The sequence below is a fragment of the Oncorhynchus mykiss genome, chromosome 20 (genome assembly GCF_057628025.1).
Source record: "Oncorhynchus mykiss isolate SJ-2025 chromosome 20, ASM5762802v1, whole genome shotgun sequence".
NCBI lineage: Eukaryota > Metazoa > Chordata > Actinopteri > Salmoniformes > Salmonidae > Oncorhynchus > Oncorhynchus mykiss.
Genome location: NC_143041.1, coordinates 34505062 through 34525012, shown reverse-complemented (window position 1 = coordinate 34525012; position 19951 = coordinate 34505062). Strand labels below are relative to the sequence as shown.

At 42.7% G+C, this 19951-nt stretch overlaps 1 protein-coding gene across 6 annotated transcripts in view; it reads left to right on the top strand.

The window, feature by feature from the left end:
* The first annotated feature begins 13477 nt into the window (after positions 1–13477).
* fbxo11a (F-box protein 11a) overlaps positions 13478–19951 on the top strand; it is a 33590-nt gene continuing 27116 nt past the window's right edge. For 4 of the 6 annotated variants that reach the window (XR_016489486.1, XR_005037977.2, XM_036956149.2 and 1 more), the window contains exon 1: positions 13478–14053. Coding sequence is in view for 2 of the 6 variants with exons in the window: in XM_036956149.2 (XP_036812044.1) it covers positions 13966–14053 (88 nt within the window). In the remaining 4 variants the exon portion in view is untranslated. The remainder of the gene's footprint in view (positions 14054–19951) is intronic. The other 2 variants (XM_090212958.1, XM_090212959.1) reach the window with 2 other exon arrangements.

The window sequence follows — 19951 nt, the reverse complement described above, 5'->3', positions numbered from 1 at the left end:
GTACAGGGGTGTCAAAGTCAAATGGACGGAGGGCCAAATAAAAAAATCAGCTACAAGACGAGGGCCGGACTGTTCGAATGTTCATTGAAAAATTTTTAAATGACGCATATAGTCTAGTGAACCTAATTGAACCTACTGAAAACCTAACAAATATATTACAATATGATCAGATAAATAAAGCAATATTTTCTTATGGCTCTGTCAGTAATCTTTAATTTTCAACAGACACAAAAGACAAATTTCCTTTATATAAATATCCCCATAACATGAACATTAAATGAAAGAAACCGGTATTCAAGGCACCATCAGTAGACTATATTTTCTATTTTAGCAAAAGTGGGCTAAATTTACTTCAAAGAAAAAACAATAATAGCAATTTTCTATCATCCACTCAACTGAAATATTTTTAAAATATAATTGGATTGAAATACAAAAAAATAAAGTGCAAAAATCTATTAATCAAAAACAACACTTTGTTTAAGGAGAAGTAACATGCAGTGAAAACAAATATTAAATTTTAACTTTTAAACTTGAACTGAGTAAAAACTCTAAATATGTGATTGCACAGTAATGTTCACTTGTTTGAGGTTGAGGGTGATACTTGGTGGTGTCCCATCTTTTCCACAAGTTCATCAATGTTCGGGGTAAGGCTCTGAGCTGAAGAAATCCTCAGAATTGAGTGGAGGTGTTCAGCAGTAAGTCGACTTCTGTGTGATGTTTTGTTCAGGTTCATCAAAGAAAACAGTTGTTCACACAGGTATGTGCTGCCAAACATAGACAACGTTTGAGCAGCCTGGATGCGCAGCTGGGGCATTGTGCCGGGGAGGAAACGGGCGAACTCCGCAGCACCCACTGCCGCATATTTTGCCCTCAGTGCATCATTGCATTGGAGGTCAATCAACTCCATTTGGAGGTTTGGTGGTGAGCTTTCCACGTCAACAGCAAATGGGTTACCGAGCAGTTCCAACCTGCTTTTTTGTGCTTCAAAGTCAGCAAATCGGCGTCGAAAGTCAGCGGCAAGCATACCTATTTTATCAGCCAACTGTGTGCTCGGGAACGCACTGGTAGAGAGCTTCTCTTTCATGGTCTGGCAGCTGGGAAAGTGGCTCAAATTTTCTTTCCGCATCTGCGTCTCCCACAGAGTCAGTTTGGTTTTAAATGCCTTCACTGTACTGTACATATCAGAGATGACACGATCCCGACCCTGCAGCTGCAAGTTTATTGCATTCAGATGACTCGTAATGTCACACAGAAAAGCCATTTCACACAGAAACATTTCGTCTCGGAGTTGTGTTGTGTCTTTCCCTTTGCTGTCCAAGAACAGACAAATCTCCTCACGAAGCTCGAAACATCTTTGAAGCACCTTTCCCTGGCTTAGCCATCGCACCTCTGTGTGATAAGGCAAATCACCATGCTCCGTTTCTAACTCCGTCAGAAATGCCTTGAACTGGCGGTGATTCAAACCTTTGGCTCTGATAAAGTTAACTGTGCGCGTGATGATGCTCATTACATGCTCCATTTTCAAGGCTTTACCGCACAACGCTTCCTGGTGTATGATACAATGATAAGCTGTCAGCTCACCTGTCGCGTTTTCCTCTTGCATCTTTTCCCGTATCTTCGCCACCAGTCCGCTCCTGTGTCCACACATCGCAGGTGCTCCGTCGGTTGTCAAACCCACGAGTTTTTCCCAAGGCAGCTCCATCTCATTTACACATCTTGACACCTCTTCATACAAATCATGCCCCGTAGTTGTGCCATGCATAGGACGTAAAGCCAAAAACTCCTCTGTCACGCTTAGGTTGGAGTCCACTCCGCGGATGAAAATTGACAACTGGGCAATGTCAGAAATGTCGGTGCTCTCATCCACAGCCAAGGAATATGCAATAAAATCTTTTCCCTTTTTCACAAGCTGCTCTTTTAGATTGATGGACAACTGGTCTACTCTCTCGGCAATGGTGTTTCTGCTCAGACTCACATTTAAAAAGAGTTGCCTTTTTTCTGGGCAAACTTCGTCACAAACTTTAATCATGCAGTTTTTGATGAAATCCCCCTCCGTAAATGGCCGGGCTGATTTAGCGATCTCTTCTGCCAAAATAAAACTGGCCTTGACAGTTGCGTCCGCGTGTGTGTCCGCGTGTTTCGTTTCATAATGTCGTCTCAGATTATACTCTTTCAGTACCGCCACACTTTCTCCACACAGAAGACACACAGGTTTTCCAGCTACCTTCGTGAACATATACTCCGACTCCCACCTTGTTTGAAACCCCCGGTTCTCAGTATCCACCTTCCGTTTTGCCATTTTTGATGGGTATCTGAAAGTTAATTTTACTGTGATGCTGACGACTGCTGTGCCAATAAATATTGAAATGAAGCAGCCTACTGCTCGGTGCGTCACCTTTGCATTGTGGGAAATGTAGTATTGGTGCGTGTAAAAGATCTGCGGGCTGCCGGCTTGCTGCGGGCCGGTTCTAATAATAAATCAAGATCATCCCAGGGGCCGTAAAAAACCTTCTTGCGGGCCGGATGTGGCCCGCGGGCCTTGACTCTGACATATGTGCTCTAGTAGTTAAACGTTCTTTTATCAATGAGTTTACTTCTAAACTTGGTGATGTAACACAGATAAACCTGTTTTATTCATCTCTAATTAGTATTTTCCTGGTTAATAACCCATTACAGTCTAAGCCCTGTTCGTGAGAGTCTCACCTTTACACTGAGGAATTATATTAGTGTGTAGCCCCAACTGTTCGGACGCTACAGACAGAAGTCGACAGATCGGCTGTGTCGACTTTAGAGTCCCAAAGATGTTTGTCGGGGTCATTGAGCAACACCATGGTGTTCGTGAGAGTCTCAACTTTCCAGAGGGTTCATAATAGGTTATAGACAAACCGTTCAGACGCTACAGACGATTGTGAGAAGGACCATTGTTTTTGGATGTCTCATGGTTTGACTAACATTGCTCTAGCTCTGTCACCTTTCACCGCAGGTGCGGATGAGCGACATCGGAGGAGGCAGTGGATTGAGACGCATCCAATGCAGAAAAACAGATCTCAATTCAATTCAAAGGCTTTATTGGCATGGGAAACATATGTTTACGTTGCCAAAGCAAATGGATAGACAGTAAACAAAAGGGAAATAAATAAAGTTTAAAAAATAAAGTTTTTAAAGAATATTGACATTTTAAATGTTATATTATTGGCTATGTACAGTGTTGTAACAATGTGAATGTAGTTGAAGTTTGGAAGGGAAAATAAATAAACAGATAAATATAGGTTGTATTTACAATGTTGATAGTTCTTTAATGGTTGCCCTTTTCTCATGGCAATGGGCCACAAATCTTGCAGCTGTGAATGCACACTGCGGTATTTCGCCTAACAAATATGGGAGTTTATCAATGTTTGATTTGTTTTGAAATTCTTTGTGGGTCTGTGGGAAATATATATCTCTAAAGTGGACATAAATTTGGCAGGAGTTTAGCAAGTGCAGCTAAGTTTGCACCTCATTTTGTGGGCAGTGGGCACATAGCCTTTCTTCTTCCTATGGCGGCCTCTCAAAAGCAAGGCTATGCTCACTCAGTCTGTACATAGTCAAGAATTTTCATAAATTTGGGGTCAGTCACATTGGTCAGGTATTCTGTCACTGTGTACTCTCTGTTCAGGGTCAGATAGTATTCCTATTTGCTCTGTTATTTGATTGATTCTTTCCAAAGTGTCAAATAGTTATGTTTTTGCTTCCTTAAAATTTGGTTGGTCGAAATGTGTTTCTGTCCTGAGGCTGTGGGGTCTATTTGCATTTCTGAATAGAGCCCCAGAATCACCTGGCTGAGGGGACACTCTCTGTAGCTGATGGCATTATTGTGGAATGTGTGGGCATCGCTTCCTTTTAGGTGGTTGTAGATTTTAACACATATTTTCTGGATTTTGATAACTAGCGGGTATAATCCTAATTATGCTCTGCATGGATTGTTTGGGGTTTTGCGTTGTACACTAAGTATATTTTTTCAATTGGGTGTTTGTCCCATTTTGTGAATTATTGGTTGGTGAGTGGACCCCAGGCCTCACCACCATAGAAGGCAATGGGTTTGATAACTGATTGAAGTACTTTTAGCCAGATCCTAATTGGGATGTTGAGTTTTATGTTCCTTTTTGATGGCATAGAAAGCCCTTCTTGCCTTGTCTCTTAGATCTTTCACAGCCTTGTGGAAGTTACCTGCGGTGTTGATGTATAAGCTGAGGTAGGTGTGTGCTCTAGGGCAACAGTGGCTAGATAGAATTTGTATGTTGCCTGGCTACTGGACCTTTTTTGGAACACAATTATTTTTGTCTTACTGAGATTCACTGTCTGGGCCCAAGTCTGACAGAATCTGGGCAGAAAATCTAGGTGCTGCTGTAGGCCCTCCTTGGTTGGGGATAGAAGCACCAGATCATCTGCAAACAGTAGACATTTGACTTCGGATTCTAGTAGGGTGAGGGCAGGTGCTGCAGACTGTTCTAGCGGCCTCGCCAATTCATTGATATACATGCTGAAGAGGGTGGGGCTCAAGCTGCATCCCTGTCTCACCCCACTGCCCTGAAGAAAGACATCTGTGTGTTTATTGCCCATTTCAACTGCACACTTGTTGTTTGTGTACATTGATTTTATAATGTCATATGCTTTCCCCCCAACACCGCTTTCCATCAATTTGTATAGCATACCCTCTTGCCAAATTGAGCCAAAAGCTTTTTTGAAATCAACAAAGCATGAGAAGACTTTGCTTTTGTTTGTTTGTTAATAAGGGTATGCAGAGTGTACACGTGGTCTATTGTGCGGTATTTTGGTAAGAAGCAAATTTGACATTTGCTCAGGACATTGTTTTCACTGAGAAAATGTTGGAGTCTGCTGTTGATTTACATATGTACATATTGGCCCGACCAACCAGTGCTCCCGCACATTGGCTAACCGGGCTATCTGCATTGTGTCCCGCCAACCCCTCTATACGCTACTGCTACTCTCTGTTCATCATATATGCATAGTCACTTTAACCATATCTACATGTACATACTCCCCCAATCAGCCTGACTAACCGGTGTCTGTATATAGCCTCGCTACTGTTTTAAACTGCATTTTTACTGTTGTTTTTATTTCTTTACTTACCTATTGTTCACCTAATACCTTTTTTGCACTATTGGTTAGAGCCTGTAAGTAAGCATTTCACTGTAAGGTCTACTACACCTGTTGTATTCGGCACACGTGACAAATAAATGTTGATTTGATGATACTGCAGAGGATTGTTTCTGATATTGGTGCTGACGCATAGTTCAAGGTAATTATTGGGGTCAAATTTGTCTCCAGTTTTGTGGATTGGGGTGATCCGGCCTTGGTTCTAAATATTAGAGAATATGCCAGAGCTGAGGATGATGTTGAAGAGTTTAAGAATTGCCCATTTGAATATTGTTTAGTATACCATCAACACCACAGGCCTTTTTGAGTTGGAGGGTTTGCATTTTATCCTGTAGCTCAACCAATGTAATTGGAGAGTCTACTGGGTTCTGCTAGTCTTTAATAGCTGATTCTAAGTTTTGTAAATGATCATGTATATTGCATTCGGAAAGTATTCAGACCCCTGGCCTTTTTCCACATTTTGTTACGTTACGCCTTATTCTCAAATGGATTAAATTGTTTTTTCCCCCCCTCATCAATCTACACACAATACCCCATAATGACAAAGCAAAAACAGGTTAAGAAATTCATAAAAAATACAAAGCTGAAATATTACATTTACATAAGTATTCAGTACTCAGTACTTTGTTGAAGCACCTTAGACAGCGATTCCAGCCTCAAGTCTTCTTGGGTATGACGCTACAAGCTTGGCACACCTGTATTTGGGGAGTTTCTCCCATTCTTCTCTGCAGATCCTCTCAAGCTCTGTCGGGTTGGATGGGGAGTGTCGCTGCACAGCTATTTTCAGGTCTCTCCAGAGATGTTTGATTGGGTTCAAGTCCGGGCTCTGGCTGTTCCACTCAAGGACATTCAGAGACTTGTCCCGAAGCCACTCCTGCTTTGTCTTGGCTGTGTGCTATGGGTCGTTGTCCTATTGGATGATCAACCTTCACCCCAGAATGAGGTCCTGAGCACTCTGGAGCAAGTTTTCATCAAGAATCTCTCAGTACTTTGCTCCGTTCATCTTTTCTTTGCTCCTGACCAATCTCCCAGTCCCTGCCGCTGAAAAGCTTCCCCACAACAGGATGCCACCATGCTTCACCGTAGGGATGGAGCCAGGTTTCCTCCAGATGTGACGCTTGGCATTCAGGCCAAAGAGTTCAATCTTGGTTTCATCAGAGCAGAGAATCTTGTTTATCAGGGTCTGAGAGTCTTTAGGTGCCTTTTGGCAAACTACAAGTGGGCTGTCATGTGCGTTTTACTGAGGAGTGGCTTCCGTCTGGCCACTCTACCATAAAGGCCTGATTGGTGGAGTGCTGCAGAGATGGTTGTCCTTCTGAAATGTTCTCCCATCTCCACATAGAAACTCTGGAGCTCTGTCAGAGTGACCATCGGATTCTTGGTCACCTCCCTGACCAAGGCCCTTCTCCCTCGATTGCTCAGTTTGGCCGGGCGGCTAGCTCTAGGAAGAGTCTTGGTGGTTCCTAACTTATTCCATTTAAGAATGATGGAGGCCACTATGTTTTGGGGACCTTCAATGCTGCAGACATTTTTTGGTACCCTTCCCCAGATCTGTGCCTCGACACAATCATGTCTCGGAGTTCTATGGACAATTCCCTTGACCTCATGGCTTGGTTTTTGCTCTGACATGCACTGTCAACTGTGGGAGTTTATATAGACAGGTGTGTGCCTTTCCAAATCATGTCCAATCAATTTAATTTACCACAGGTGAACTCCAATCAAGTTGTAGGAACATCTCAAGGATGATCAATGGAAACAGGCTGCACCTGAGTTCAATTTCGAGTCTCATAGCAAAGGATCTGAATACTTATGTAAATAAGGTATTTCTGTTTTTTACATTTAATAAATTAGCAAACATTTCAAAAAAACTATTTTCGCTTTGTCATTATGGGGTGTTGTGTATAGATTGATGAGGAATATATTTGATTTGATCCATTTTAGAATAAGGCTGTAACGTAACAAAATGTGGAAAACGTCAAGGGGTCTGAATACTTTCTGAATGCACTGCTATATGTTTTTTGCCCTTGGTTCTTTGTTATATGGCCGAAAAGGTTGGAGAAGTGGTTTATCCATACATCTCCATTTTGGATAGATAGCTCTTTTGTGTTGTTTGTTTAGTGTGTTCCAATTTTCCAGGAAGTGATTTGTTTCTATGGATTCCTCAATCACAATGAGCTGTTTTCTGTCATTCTGTTCCTTCTTTTTTCTTTGTGTATTTCCGTATTGTTTTTGTGTTCCACCATAGTGAAGGTTTTCTGGTTCTCTGTGTTTTTGGTTGGATAGGTTTAATCAATTTCTTTCTTGGGTTTTTACATTTTTCATCAAACCATTTCTCATTGTTAGTTGTCTTAGGTTTTCTGCCAGAACTTACGTTTGATATGTCAGCTGAAGGGCAAATATATTGTTCAGGCTTTCTACTTCTAAGTTATGTTGTTGGCCAATTGTTTGTTGATAGGTTAATACACTACCCTCCTTCCATCTATACAATTTCTTAATAGTATGTAGTTTGTTCGGCTTTGATGCCTCATGCTTGATTCTTACTCCGTTCAAGTAGATTGTGATTTTGCTGTGATCTGATCAGAGTGTCAGTGGGCTGACTGTAAACGCTCTGAGAGACTCTGGGTTGAGGTCGGTGATAACGTAGTCTACAATACTACTGCCAAGAGATGAGCTATAGGTGTACCTACCGTAGGAGTCCCCTCGAAGCCTACCGTTGACTATGCACTTACCCAGCGTGCAACAAAGCTGCAAGAGTTGTGACCTGTTTTTGCTGGTTATGTTGTCGTAGTTGTGTCTAAGGGGGGAGGGGCATATGTGGGAGGGAATGCTGTCACCTTCAGGTATGCGTTTGTCCCCCTGTGTGTTAAGGGTGTCAGGTTTTTGTCCAGTTCTGGCATTTAGGTCACCACATACTAGTAGATGTCCCTGGAAAGGATTGATGTCCTCGTCTAGGATGGAGAAGCTGCCTTCATTAAGGTATGGGGATTCTAGTGGGGGGACTATAGGTAGCACACAGGAGGACATTTTTCTCTGTTGAGATCATTGGGCTCCCGAGTAGCGTAGCAGTCTAAGGCAGTGCATCTCAGTGCAAGAGGCATCACAGGAGGCTGGCCTGCTGGCCTGCAGTCCCTGGTTCGAATCCAGGCTGCATCACATCTGGCCGTGATTGGGAGTCCCATAAGGTGGTGCACAATTGGCCCAGTGTCATCTGGGCTTGGCCGGGGTAGGCCGTCATTGTAAATAAGAATTAGTTGTTAACTGACTTTCCTAGTTAAAAAAATGAAATGCCCTTTTGAATTTCAAGCCAAATGTTTCTGTTTTGATTAATGTAATAGTTCATGTAATAATTGTTCTTTTTTAAATGTCATTTTGTGTTATTGACTGTACGTTTGTTTATGTGTAACTCTGTGTAGTTATTTTTGTCGCACTGCTTTGCTTTATCTTGGCCAGGTCACAGTTTTAAATGAGAACTTGTTCTCAACTGGCCTACCTGGTTAAATGAAGGTGAAAATAAATAAATAAATAAATAATAGATGAGTTAGGTCTTTTCTATACCAGATTAGCATACCCCCCTGAGTACCTTCCCTGTTTCGCACCTGGTAGTTTGGTAGATGGAACTACCAACTCTCTGTAACCTAGAGGGCAACCAGTGGGTCCGTCTCCTCTATACCATGTTTCTTGTAGGATGACAATGTCTGTATTTAAATTTTTTTGGTGAATTCCAGGTTCCTGCTCTTTAGGCCTTGGATATTCCAGGATGAGATAGTGAAGGTTTGTGTTCCATAAAGTATCCAATGTTGTTAGTCCTGTGGTTTGGCCTCAGACCAGTAAGTATGAGCAGAGCCTGCTGAGCATCTGATACATGCCAATGGCTTGGGCTAGTGTAAGAGTGGGGTTGCTTCTGTTTGCCTGCTCACGGCCTGGGCGTATGTGTGATTTTCATGTTGAGGCCCTCTTTGCAGAGTTGGGGGGCAGGAGGGGCATAGGTCTGATCTGAGTGGGCCTGAGGAGAGGTGTGGGCATGGGGTGTGGGCATGGTTGGTTTGGGGGAGTATTGATTGGTCAGGGTGGGGGTGTGGATGTGGCTGGTGGTGCTGTGGTCTGGATGTAGGTCCTCTCAGCATTGATCCTCTAGGTGTAGGTCCTGGGGGGTCCCGCAGGTCTGGGAGAGTGTCTCGCTGGTCTGGGCGGGGTGTCCGTTGAACTGTTGCTCCTGTGTGAGTTATTAGGGCTGCGGTTGAGGGCGATGTCCTTTAGGGTCCTGGTGAAGGTGGGCACTGCTGCCTTGTATTGGTGGACCTGGTCGTAAAGGCTGTTCAAGTCTAGGGTGAAGTGGTGAGCCAGGTAAACATTAGATTTTGAGGCACAGTCACGGGAAATACTTGCGTTTACCCGCTGCATGGTAGCAGGGTAGAAGTCTTTTTGTGGTAGCAGGGTGGAGATAACCACTTGTGCGTGGAGGAATGTAGAAGAAGCCTTTTCAATCACTCCCTTGAGTGCTGTGCCTGTGTTTATCATTATTTGGCTGGGTGACCCTAATTGGTCCTCATACAGAAGGTCTAGGGCACGCTGGGTGTTTGGACACTAGAGTTTAGACACTGTGTGTTTGGGAAAAAGTGTATTTTCTTGTATATATTTCTTGTTTGATGATCTGTGGCTTGTTTGACGGGGGAGGGGTGGGGGTGCTAGGAGGGCGTGGGGTCCCCTGGGCTTGGGGTTCTTCATTTATCTGTCCTGCTGTGATGTCGAGGCTATGGTCAGGATCTGAGGTGGGATGTTCTGCTGGCTTCTCTAGCTTATCTCTAGCTTAAACTGACATATTTTAATGGGGATTTTGTTATTATGCTAATTACATTTCAGTGGGGGTGCGGACATCGACTCTAGTGGGTTTTAAGTTATCATGTCCAGAATGAAGGAATGCCCTCTCTTACAAAATATTATTTCATGGCTATACACTACAGCAAAGAGATAAGATTATGTAAGAAATACACAGCAATTTTTTATTGAACCTTTATTTAACTAGGCAAGGCAGTTAAAGAACAAATTGTTATTTACAATGATGGCCTACACCGGCCAAACCCGTGCCAATTGTGCACCCCCCTATGGGACTCCCATTCACAGCTGGTTGTGATACAGCCAGGAATCAAACCAGGGTGTTTGTAGTGACGCCTCAAGCACTGAGATGCAGTGCCTCAGACCGCTGAACCAGGGTCTGTAGTGACACCTCTAACACTGAGATGCAGTGCCTTAGACCGCTGAACCAGGGTCTGTAGTGGCACCTCTAACACTGAGATGCAGTGCCTTAGACCGCTGTACCAGGGTCTCTAGTGACACCTCTAACACTGAGATGCAGTGCCTTAGACCGCTGAACCAGGGTCTGTAGTGACACCTCTAACACTGAGATGCAGTGCCTTAGACCACTGAACCAGGGTCTGTAGTGACACCTCTAACACTGAGATGCAGGGCCTTAGACCGCTGAACCAGGGTCTGTAGTGACAGCTCTAACACTGAGATGCAGGGCCTTAGACCGCTGAACCAGGGTCTGTAGTAACAGCTCTAACACTGAGATGCAGGGCCTTAGACCGCTGAACCAGGGTCTGTAGTGACACCTCTAACACTGAGATGCAGTGCCTTAGACCGTTGAACCAGGGTCTGTAGTGACAGCTCTAACACTGAGATGCAGGGCCTTAGACCGCTGAACCAGGGTCTGTAGTGACACCTCTAACACTGAGATGCAGTGCCTTAGCCCGCTGAACCAGGGTCTGTAGTGACACCTCTAACACTGAGATGCAGGGCCTTAGACCGCTGAACCAGGGTCTGTAGTGACAGCTCTAACACTGAGATGCAGGGCCTTAGACCGCTGAACCAGGGTCTGTAGTGACACCTCTAACACTGAGATGCAGTGCCTTAGACCGCTGAACCAGGGTCTGTAGTGACACCTCTAACACTGAGATGCAGGGCCTTAGACCGCTGAACCAGGGTCTGTAGTGACACCTCTAACACTGAGATGCAGTGCCTTAGACCGCTGAACCAGGGTCTGTAGTGACACCTCTAACATTGAGATGCAGTGCCTTAGACTGCTGAACCACGGTCTGTAGTGACAGCTCTAACACTGAGATGCAGGACCTTAGACCGCTGTGCCACCCGGGAGCAGTAGTGTGATGTGTGATCATAGTATGGAAATATAAAACCCAGGTAATCAAGGTTTTGACTGCACCGGGCCTTTGAGCAGAGTGGGTATCTCACTGCTGCTGTAGTTTGTTGATGGTGCTGTTGATATTGCTGTTGTCAAAGAGGGAGCTGACTGAGACTGGAACAATTAGTAGTCTCTTCCCACAGCCCATAAAGGATTGAACAATTAGAAAAATCAAATCAGTAGAAGATTTGCATCCATCTGTGATATGTACCTCTTTTCATTATATGACATCTGGGGTGTAATCATTACACAGATTGTTGCAAAAAGTTTTTCAACAGAAAATGTAAACAAGAGTTTTTATTGAACAAATTCAGGTAGGTTCCTCCCCGTATCGTTTGCTTCTTAAATGGTATACGGTTTCCATAATGAATACACCCCTGATCTTTTGGTTTGGAGTAAACAGCTTCCATTGCAAAAGTTTGAAACTGTTAGCAACATTGTCTGACTAATGAATACACCACAGGGGGCAGTCCTAGGTTTGAGGTTTACGTGGCATCATCATTACCTCCCAACAGATGGCGTTCTTTCCTACGTGACATTACTAACCCTTCGCAATGAGGAAATCAGAGCATGATGCCTCAATATGGCTCCATCTGTGAGTGAACATTCACTAGACTAGAGTACATGAATAGATAGGCTACCTCCTCTCAGTCAAATGTATATTATTCATGATGCCATTCCAGTGTTTCCTCTAGGACTTTTTTCAGCAGCGGTGGCAAAGTTAGCGCAGGGCGGGCATGGCCAATTGCGTGGCTTCCGACCAAAGATTTTAGAGGCTCACCTCTTGGTCTCAGAGACAAAATGTTGCTTGTTTCCTGCATTCCTACACGTTTTGCCACGGGGCTGATATTTTTTTTTTAAATGCAGTTTCAAAGCTCATAATTTCCTGCAATTCTAAAGATTTTGCGGCGGCCCGCCACTGCTAAATGAATATAGGAGAAACACTGCATTCAAGGTCCCACACATTAACACTTGAATGATCACTATTTCACTGAAATATTTAATCATGAATGAGCTTTGTTCAGAAATTTCACAAATAAACTGCCCATTGAATAAAGGCATTGAAACTCAATATCTAACTCTCAGAATGTTTACCACACTATGACAAATACACAAGTACAAAGAGCATTCAATGAGACCTGAGCATTCTCTCAATAATTAACACTAGAGCTCAGAATTAGTAGCAGGACGGCCTACTACTGGATATGCTCAGTCAGAGAGACCCATCATCCCTATGCATAAAATGTGGCCACCGCTTGTTGTAGTTCATTGATGGCAATTACTTAACAGACAGTATTTGCCATGGGCATTTGCATCCCAAATGACCTCTGGGCCCTGTTCAAAAGTAGTGCACTAAATAGGGAATAGAGTGCCATTTGGGTCACAATCAGCCAGCCACCAACCACACAACATGTGGTCTATACAGCTGTCAGTCAGGAACTCAAATTAATGACAGCTGACCACAAAGGAGAAGACCTCAGCTGTGAGGTGAAGTTCAACACTGGTGATTGATAAAGTATGTTTTTATTACAGTGATTTACATAGACAGCTGAGCTGTGAGAAAGACCATGTACAGGAGTAGTGATGTCTGTCTGTAGGCTTATTAGTTCCTTCTAAGCACTGAGTCAATCACTGGCAGTGGCACACAAACTCAGGGTTTGAATTACACATTGACTCTTGGGGTGCACGACGAGGTGTCTTATGGGTGCCACACATTGATATCTTTGAAAATTGTGGGGGGGGGGGGGGGCATATTGGTATTAAAATTCTTCTGAGGGGCCCTGATTTGATGACCCCTCTAGCACACCTGTTATCCAAACCCTGTGCACAATCCTGTGTTGTCAGGGGGGAAAGAAAAGGGTAATCCAGTCTATCCTACAGGAGTCAATCAGGTGCTTGTTTAGATATCGTTATGCAAGGCATTGTGCCAGATATGTCAGGACTGTAATAATAAACCTATACTGGCTTCTACTTCAGACAACACAAGGAACCCACATTGACCAATTCTATTTTCCGATAGATGAATTGGCAAATAATACTTTGAAATGGAGTGGGCTTCTTTAGCCATATGTTCTTCAATCCCTATTGTGGGTTACTACCTACCCTGTACTGAATAATGTCTATATATCTCGAAAGGCTGTTCTGAACAGGAGACTCACAGGGTGTGTCGGGTTTGGTTCCAGCCTAGAACTATCACACATAATAGTGATGATTAGGCTACAGTAGGCTAATAATAGTTTAAAGGTAACGTGAGCCCATAATATACTTTGTTTCATTCTCAGCCATTTTCAGACACACATTCATGTTTGCAGTTGCAAGAAAAAACGTCGAACTACGATGTGCTATTGGTGGAAGTTCTTCCCATGTGATTGATGTTCAATTTTCTTGTTGTCGGACGGTCTCTGCGCTAATGGCTCCTCCTGCAATAGCAAAACGCAGCTGAGCAAGGGTTGCAGGGGCAACGCAAATATATACATTTTTTTCTCAAGCCGCAGGAAAGGGGTGACTTATTGAGCAATGTTTAAGAAAAAAACATTTTAGATTGCGTGCTTAGACGTCGTTCCAACTGCAGCGAAGGGTTCGGTTTTTCTTTTAAATTCTAAATACCCCAAATGAACTCCGTCAGAGCAACCAGCAGAAGACCCAGGCGAGTGTCGAGGCCGCGCCCGGTACAGCCGGAAAGGAACAACCAGGAAAGAGGTAATGCATTTAATGTAGTCGCTAAGCTAATTGGGCCCATTTCAAACCTTTACAGACACGTTAATTACGTGACTCAAGTTGAACGATTGCGTGTTGTCAGGTTGATTTTCAAAATTAGGGTTGAAAACATTTCCCTTTTGGTTGAGACGGTAGGAAACATCGAGGCATCTTGCTCTGTCCGCAATCCTTAAGGCCGCGCTTTGTTTGGTTTGTTCCTAGACCTAAACTAGTCCTTGCTGATCTTGACTAGCTACAGATCGTAGAAGATAATACTCAAACACATTGTAAATAATGGTTAGTCAGTCTCTTGTAGATGTCTTAGTATTTCTAGTCTCGCTAACGTTAGTTTTTACGGGTATAAAGTTAGCCAGCTAAGTGAACTAGTAGTACGTTAACGTAACGAGCAAATTGGCAACACATGACGGACGTTATTGGTAGACGGCTAGCTAGCCAACTAGCTAGTAGCTACGCCTTTGTTTAAATAACAATTAGGAAATTGTCGAAGTGAACATTACTTAATTGTTATTTGCACATTATGTAGAGGACAATTTTAGTTATGTCATTACGTATTCCCCGTTACTAGTTTAACCAATGTTGCGTTCTCTAGAGTTGTGATTTGTTGGCTGGTTAGCTAGCTAACATTAACCATCTAGCCAATGCAGCTAGCTACTGTTGCTGGTCACAAATTGTAGAGAAAATAACTAGATGAATAAATCACGTTTTAGCTGTGGCTAAGGCTAGCTACTCTCGTTGGCGTAGACAGCTAACGTTAGTAGCGTGCTAAATTCGCTTGACGCATCTAAAGTAACTAACACATTGGTCTGTGTGGCGTCTCAACACCTTAACCAAGGCCTGGTTGTGTTAGGATTAGTATCCATTTTTGAGGACACCCACCGGCGTTGTACCGAGGCACACAATGGGGTAACCAGGCACTCTTACGAAAGCTAACCTTTCAAATGTAAACAACGTTTAGGTTCTATGTGCGACGATCTCCGATGACAGCAGTCGTCTAGTTACTGGTACGTTGACAGCTGATGGTTAGACAAAGCGAGCTAATTCACAAAAGCAGGGGAAATTCACTTGGGACCGACCGTCAGAGCTTTGAGTGCTAACATACTCCTCTATTTTGGTGCGAACGTTAGCTAGACGATTCTCATTTTTCTTGGTCTAATTAGATTTGAGTCAATTTGCCAGCTACGTTTTTGTGAACATTAACGTGTAAGTATGATCAGTAATAGGATAAGCCATACAAGTCACGGTGGTTGAGGAGGCTTCAAAATAGTCAAGGCAGCTGTTCACATGATGGTTTGAGGCCTCCGAAGTGAAGAGGTACATGTAATGTTAGCTAGCTAGGCTATATTGGCTGCGTTGCCCAATTATTGGCAAAGGCGCTGATCTGATTGGTCAAAATGACATCTAAAATAAATTGGGTATAAGTTATGGGGTACTCATCATGTGACAGACAGCATGACCAAGCAGAGAGGTACTACCACATCCTTTTTTAATACAACTACCTCCAATTGTTAGAAAAGAGGGCACTCTGTACTAATGTGTATTTTCCTAATGAAGTATTTAGGGTGTTTAGACAGGCAGCCAATTATTATATTTTTTCCTGCTAATTGTTATTTTGACCAATCGCATCAGATCTTTTCAGAGCTGATCTGATTGGTCTTTTGAACAATGAGTGAAGAAAAAAAACAATTAGTCTGCCTGTCTAAAAGCAGCCTTAGGGAAACACAGCTATGAAGTGCAATAAGAGTGTTTGATGCTGTCACTGCTGCCTACATATAGACATTTGCATTCTTCATCAGCCTGAAAGAGAGGAACACTGTTTTGTTTTTGGTCATGCTGCCACCTCTTAAACTGTTCCCAATCCATGGTATCCTATTAAATTAGAGCCGCCTTTGTTTTTGTACCCTAAAAACCTGAAATGTTATTTATCAGAATTTGGCAAAGTCTTTAAAACAGGGTCGGGATGATACCAGTATCGTGATACTCGGCAAGGAAACGAAACAAGAAGCGGACTTAATGTTGGAAAAAAACATCATTATGTTGTCATCTAAAGTCACATGTATTTATTTTCCAAGCTATAGCACACTATTTTACATACAGCAGGTTTTTAAAGGACCGAAGAGTTTAGTGTGCTTCACGTCTTCATTTTTGCCATGGAAAAAATATTACAATACTGGTATTGTCCTGGCCCTACTGCCCATATCCATTGATCAGTTTGATTACTAACTAGTGGGGCACAGGAACAATGCAGCTATACTCTTTCGTTAGACTGTATTGATTAAGTGAACCCTGCTTCTTCCTGATGAGGTTTTTACTGTCTCCTCCCCATCATCCCCATGATCCGAACTCTGGTCTTGTTTTTTTCCCAGCAAGGATGCATTTTTTGTGCTATAACAAAAGTGGAGTGCAATGCGACACACTATGTCCTTTGTAATGGTTGTTTGTCAACAGCAGGGAATCGGTTGGCTTTTCTGTGTACTGTGTTTTGAATAGACTGTATGTATGGCTTTTAGGCCTAATGAGTTAGTTGCTTTAGTGCCACTTGTGTTTGGGATGCACTTGTTGTAGAAGACTAGAGATGATGTTGTAGTGAGCTAAGCAGAGACAGTGTTTGTAGTGGTTACTGGACTAGTAGCCTGGGAGAGCAGCCTTGCTACCAGAGCAACAGACAGTTTGCTGGAGCTAGGAGCTCCCAGCTTGGGTGGTTTTGATTGGCAACAGTTAGCCTATGGATTCATATGTTATGGATCCTCCAGGCTGAATGGACCTTTTGTTATTCACCTGGTGAAGGTAAACGGTCTGCAGTCATTGCAGGAGATGTAAAGAGTGTCTACACATATGGTCAAAGTTTAACAGTCTTTTGTCATAAACAAACCCATTAGATTGTGCAGACAGTGGTCGATACGTTTCAGAAATTGATCTTCACAATTTGTAATATATGGTCTGTCAGCTTTTTTATGGGACATTCATTTTATTCTGTGTTTCATGTATAGGCCTACTATGTAGTTTGAATGGTTCTCCCAATGGACTGCATTGCGCTTTACATGTGACACAATCTAATCAGAGAGAAAGCTCAGTAGCACCACACAGCTGCTTGAAAGTTTTAGCCAATGAAAATATCATACTCTGACTTGTTAGAAGGCTCTGTGCAAAATTGCCAGAAGGCTGCAACATTTCTACAAGGGACTGAACTTTTTTCATCTGTTGCAGCCCTCCCAAATGTTAGGATTCATTCCCTCCTCAGGGAACAGCAGACTGTCTCAATTCTATATATGGTACCAGTCAAACGTTTGGACACACCTTCTCATTCCAGGGTTTTTGTTTATTTTTACTATTTTCTACATTGTGGAATAATAGTGAAAACATAAAAATTATGAAATAACACATATGGAATCATGTAGTAACCAAAAAAGTGTTACACAAATCAAAAATATATTTCAGATTCTTCAAACTAGCCACCCTTGGCATTGATGACAGCTTTGCACACTCTTGGCATTCTCTCAACCAGCTTCATGAGGAGGTAGTCACCTGAAATGCATTTCAATTAACAGGTGTGCCTTGTTAATTTGTGGAATTTCTTTCCTTAATACGTTTGAACCAATCAGTGGTGTTGTGACAAGGTAGCAGTGGTTTACCAAACAGTGCCATCTTCTGTATAAGACAAAGTCCATATTATGACAACAGATCAAATGAGCAAAGAGAAACAACAGTCCATCATTACTTTAAGACATGAAGGTCAGTCAATCTGGAACATTTCAATAACTTTGAAAGTTTCTTCAAGTGCAGTCGCAAAAATTATCAAGTGCTATAAAGAAACTGGCTTTCATGAGGACTTCCACAGGAAAGTAAGACCCAGAGTTACCTCTGCTGTCGAGGATAAGTTCATTAGTTACCAGCCTCAGAAATTGCAGCCCAAATAAATGCTTCACAGAGTTCAAGTAACAGACACATCTCAACATTAACTGTTCAGAGGAGATGACTGTGAATCAGGCCTTCATGGTCAAATTGCTGCAAATGAACCACTACTGGGGCGGCAGCGTAGCCTAGTGGTTAGAGCGTCGGACTAGTAACCGGAAGGTTGCGAGTTCAAACCCCCGAGCTGACAAGGTACAAATCTGTCGTTCTGCCCCTGAACAGGCAGTTAACCCACTGTTCCCAGGCCGTCATTGAAAATAAGAATTTGTTCTTAACTGACTTGCCTGGTTAAATAAAGGTAAAATAAAAAAATAAAAAATAAAACTAAAGGACACTGATAATGAGAAGAGACTTGCTTGGGCAAGAAACACAAGCAATGGACATTCTTCACCTGCGGGATCATCTGAGACAAGCCACCCAGACAGCTGATGAAACTGAGGAGTATTTCTGTCTGTACTAAAGCCGTTTTATGGGGAAAAGCCCATTCTGATTGGCTGGGCCTGGCTCCCCAGTGGGTGGGCCTTGGCCCCCTGGGCCTATGCCCCTGTGAAATCTGTAGATTAGGGCCTAATGAATTGATTTAAATTGACAGACTTTCTTTATATGAACTGTAACTCAGTAAAATCTTTGAAATTGTTGCATGTTGCGTTTATATTTTTGTTCTTTGTGTAAAATATATATATATTTGCCCAGAGCCACATGTATGTATGGCTGATTATTGGCCTATCATATGATGTAGCTATTTTTTGTGCCTATGGTTAGGCTTGATACAATCTGACAGGGAAGGTTTTAGGGGGTCTCTGTGTGACACAATTACACAATGTACACACACATGGAAGTTCTTCTGACCCTGATGACCTGAGAGGTAGCCTAGTTCACCAAGCCAGTTGATTTGACATATCTTGTTTGTACAACAGGACGTTTAGGCTCCTATAAATGTCATGTTGATGTAAATAATTTGTCCTATGTCTTCCAGGCATAACCCTTTTGGCTTTTCCAGGGGTACGTTCTGACCTGCTGCTTCTGAACCTACGATGTGTTTTTCTTTTTATGGTCTTTCAGACCTAGTGGAGGTCACAAATTACAAGTTTAGTAGTGGGAGGACTGGTCTGGGATCGATGTTCTTTATTGTTTGTGTTACAATAACCTACTTTCCCAAACGGCTCTTAATTTTTGTTGCTCCTGATCGAGGCCTAGAATCTGACCTCTCATCAGGAGAGTTAAATAGTCATAAAGCTGCTGCTGGCACAGAGACATGATAGGATCGAGGCTGGCTCTGTTGTTGTTGCTACACTCTAGGGAGATCTTTGTAACCCATCTAAATGTGTTTAAGCCTCCTCCTTGTGGGCAAAAGGGCTGTGCCCAGATGTGAGCAAGCTGTTGTGGGGTTACTTAATTCACTACTCATTTCCTTTCTGTCAGGAGGAGTTCTCATCCAGCAGCTAGCTTCGCTGGCCAATATCCTTGTATTTATTCTCTCTCTAACCAGGTTTTGGTTACGCGGTAATAACTGGTTTTAGGACTATTTAAAAAAAAAATAATGGTTAAGCCAATGAATAAAATTGAGCCCGGCCAATTGTCAAGGAGAAGAGAGAAATTATATTGTGAAATAATGCTTTTTAGCGTATTAATTGATGGAAATACATGCTTATTGGTTAACTTAGTGGAATTAAATTGGCGCGTGCGTACATAATTAAAATATTGTCTCTTATCCGTATAGCATACAGATAGATACAGAGCAGAGAATCTGTCACAGTGCGAGAGCTGCTACTGCAGCATCTCAAACGGCAACAGAAGGCAGGCTTCATCAGCATGTCACACACCACTTTGCAATGAGCTGGAGGTAGTAGGTTATGCATTTTGAAAATATACTTCATCGTTTGAAACCTGAACGTTTTAATACATACAGTTGATGTCTGAAGTTTATACACGTTAGCCAAATACATTTAAACTCAGTTTTTTTTTCTTCTC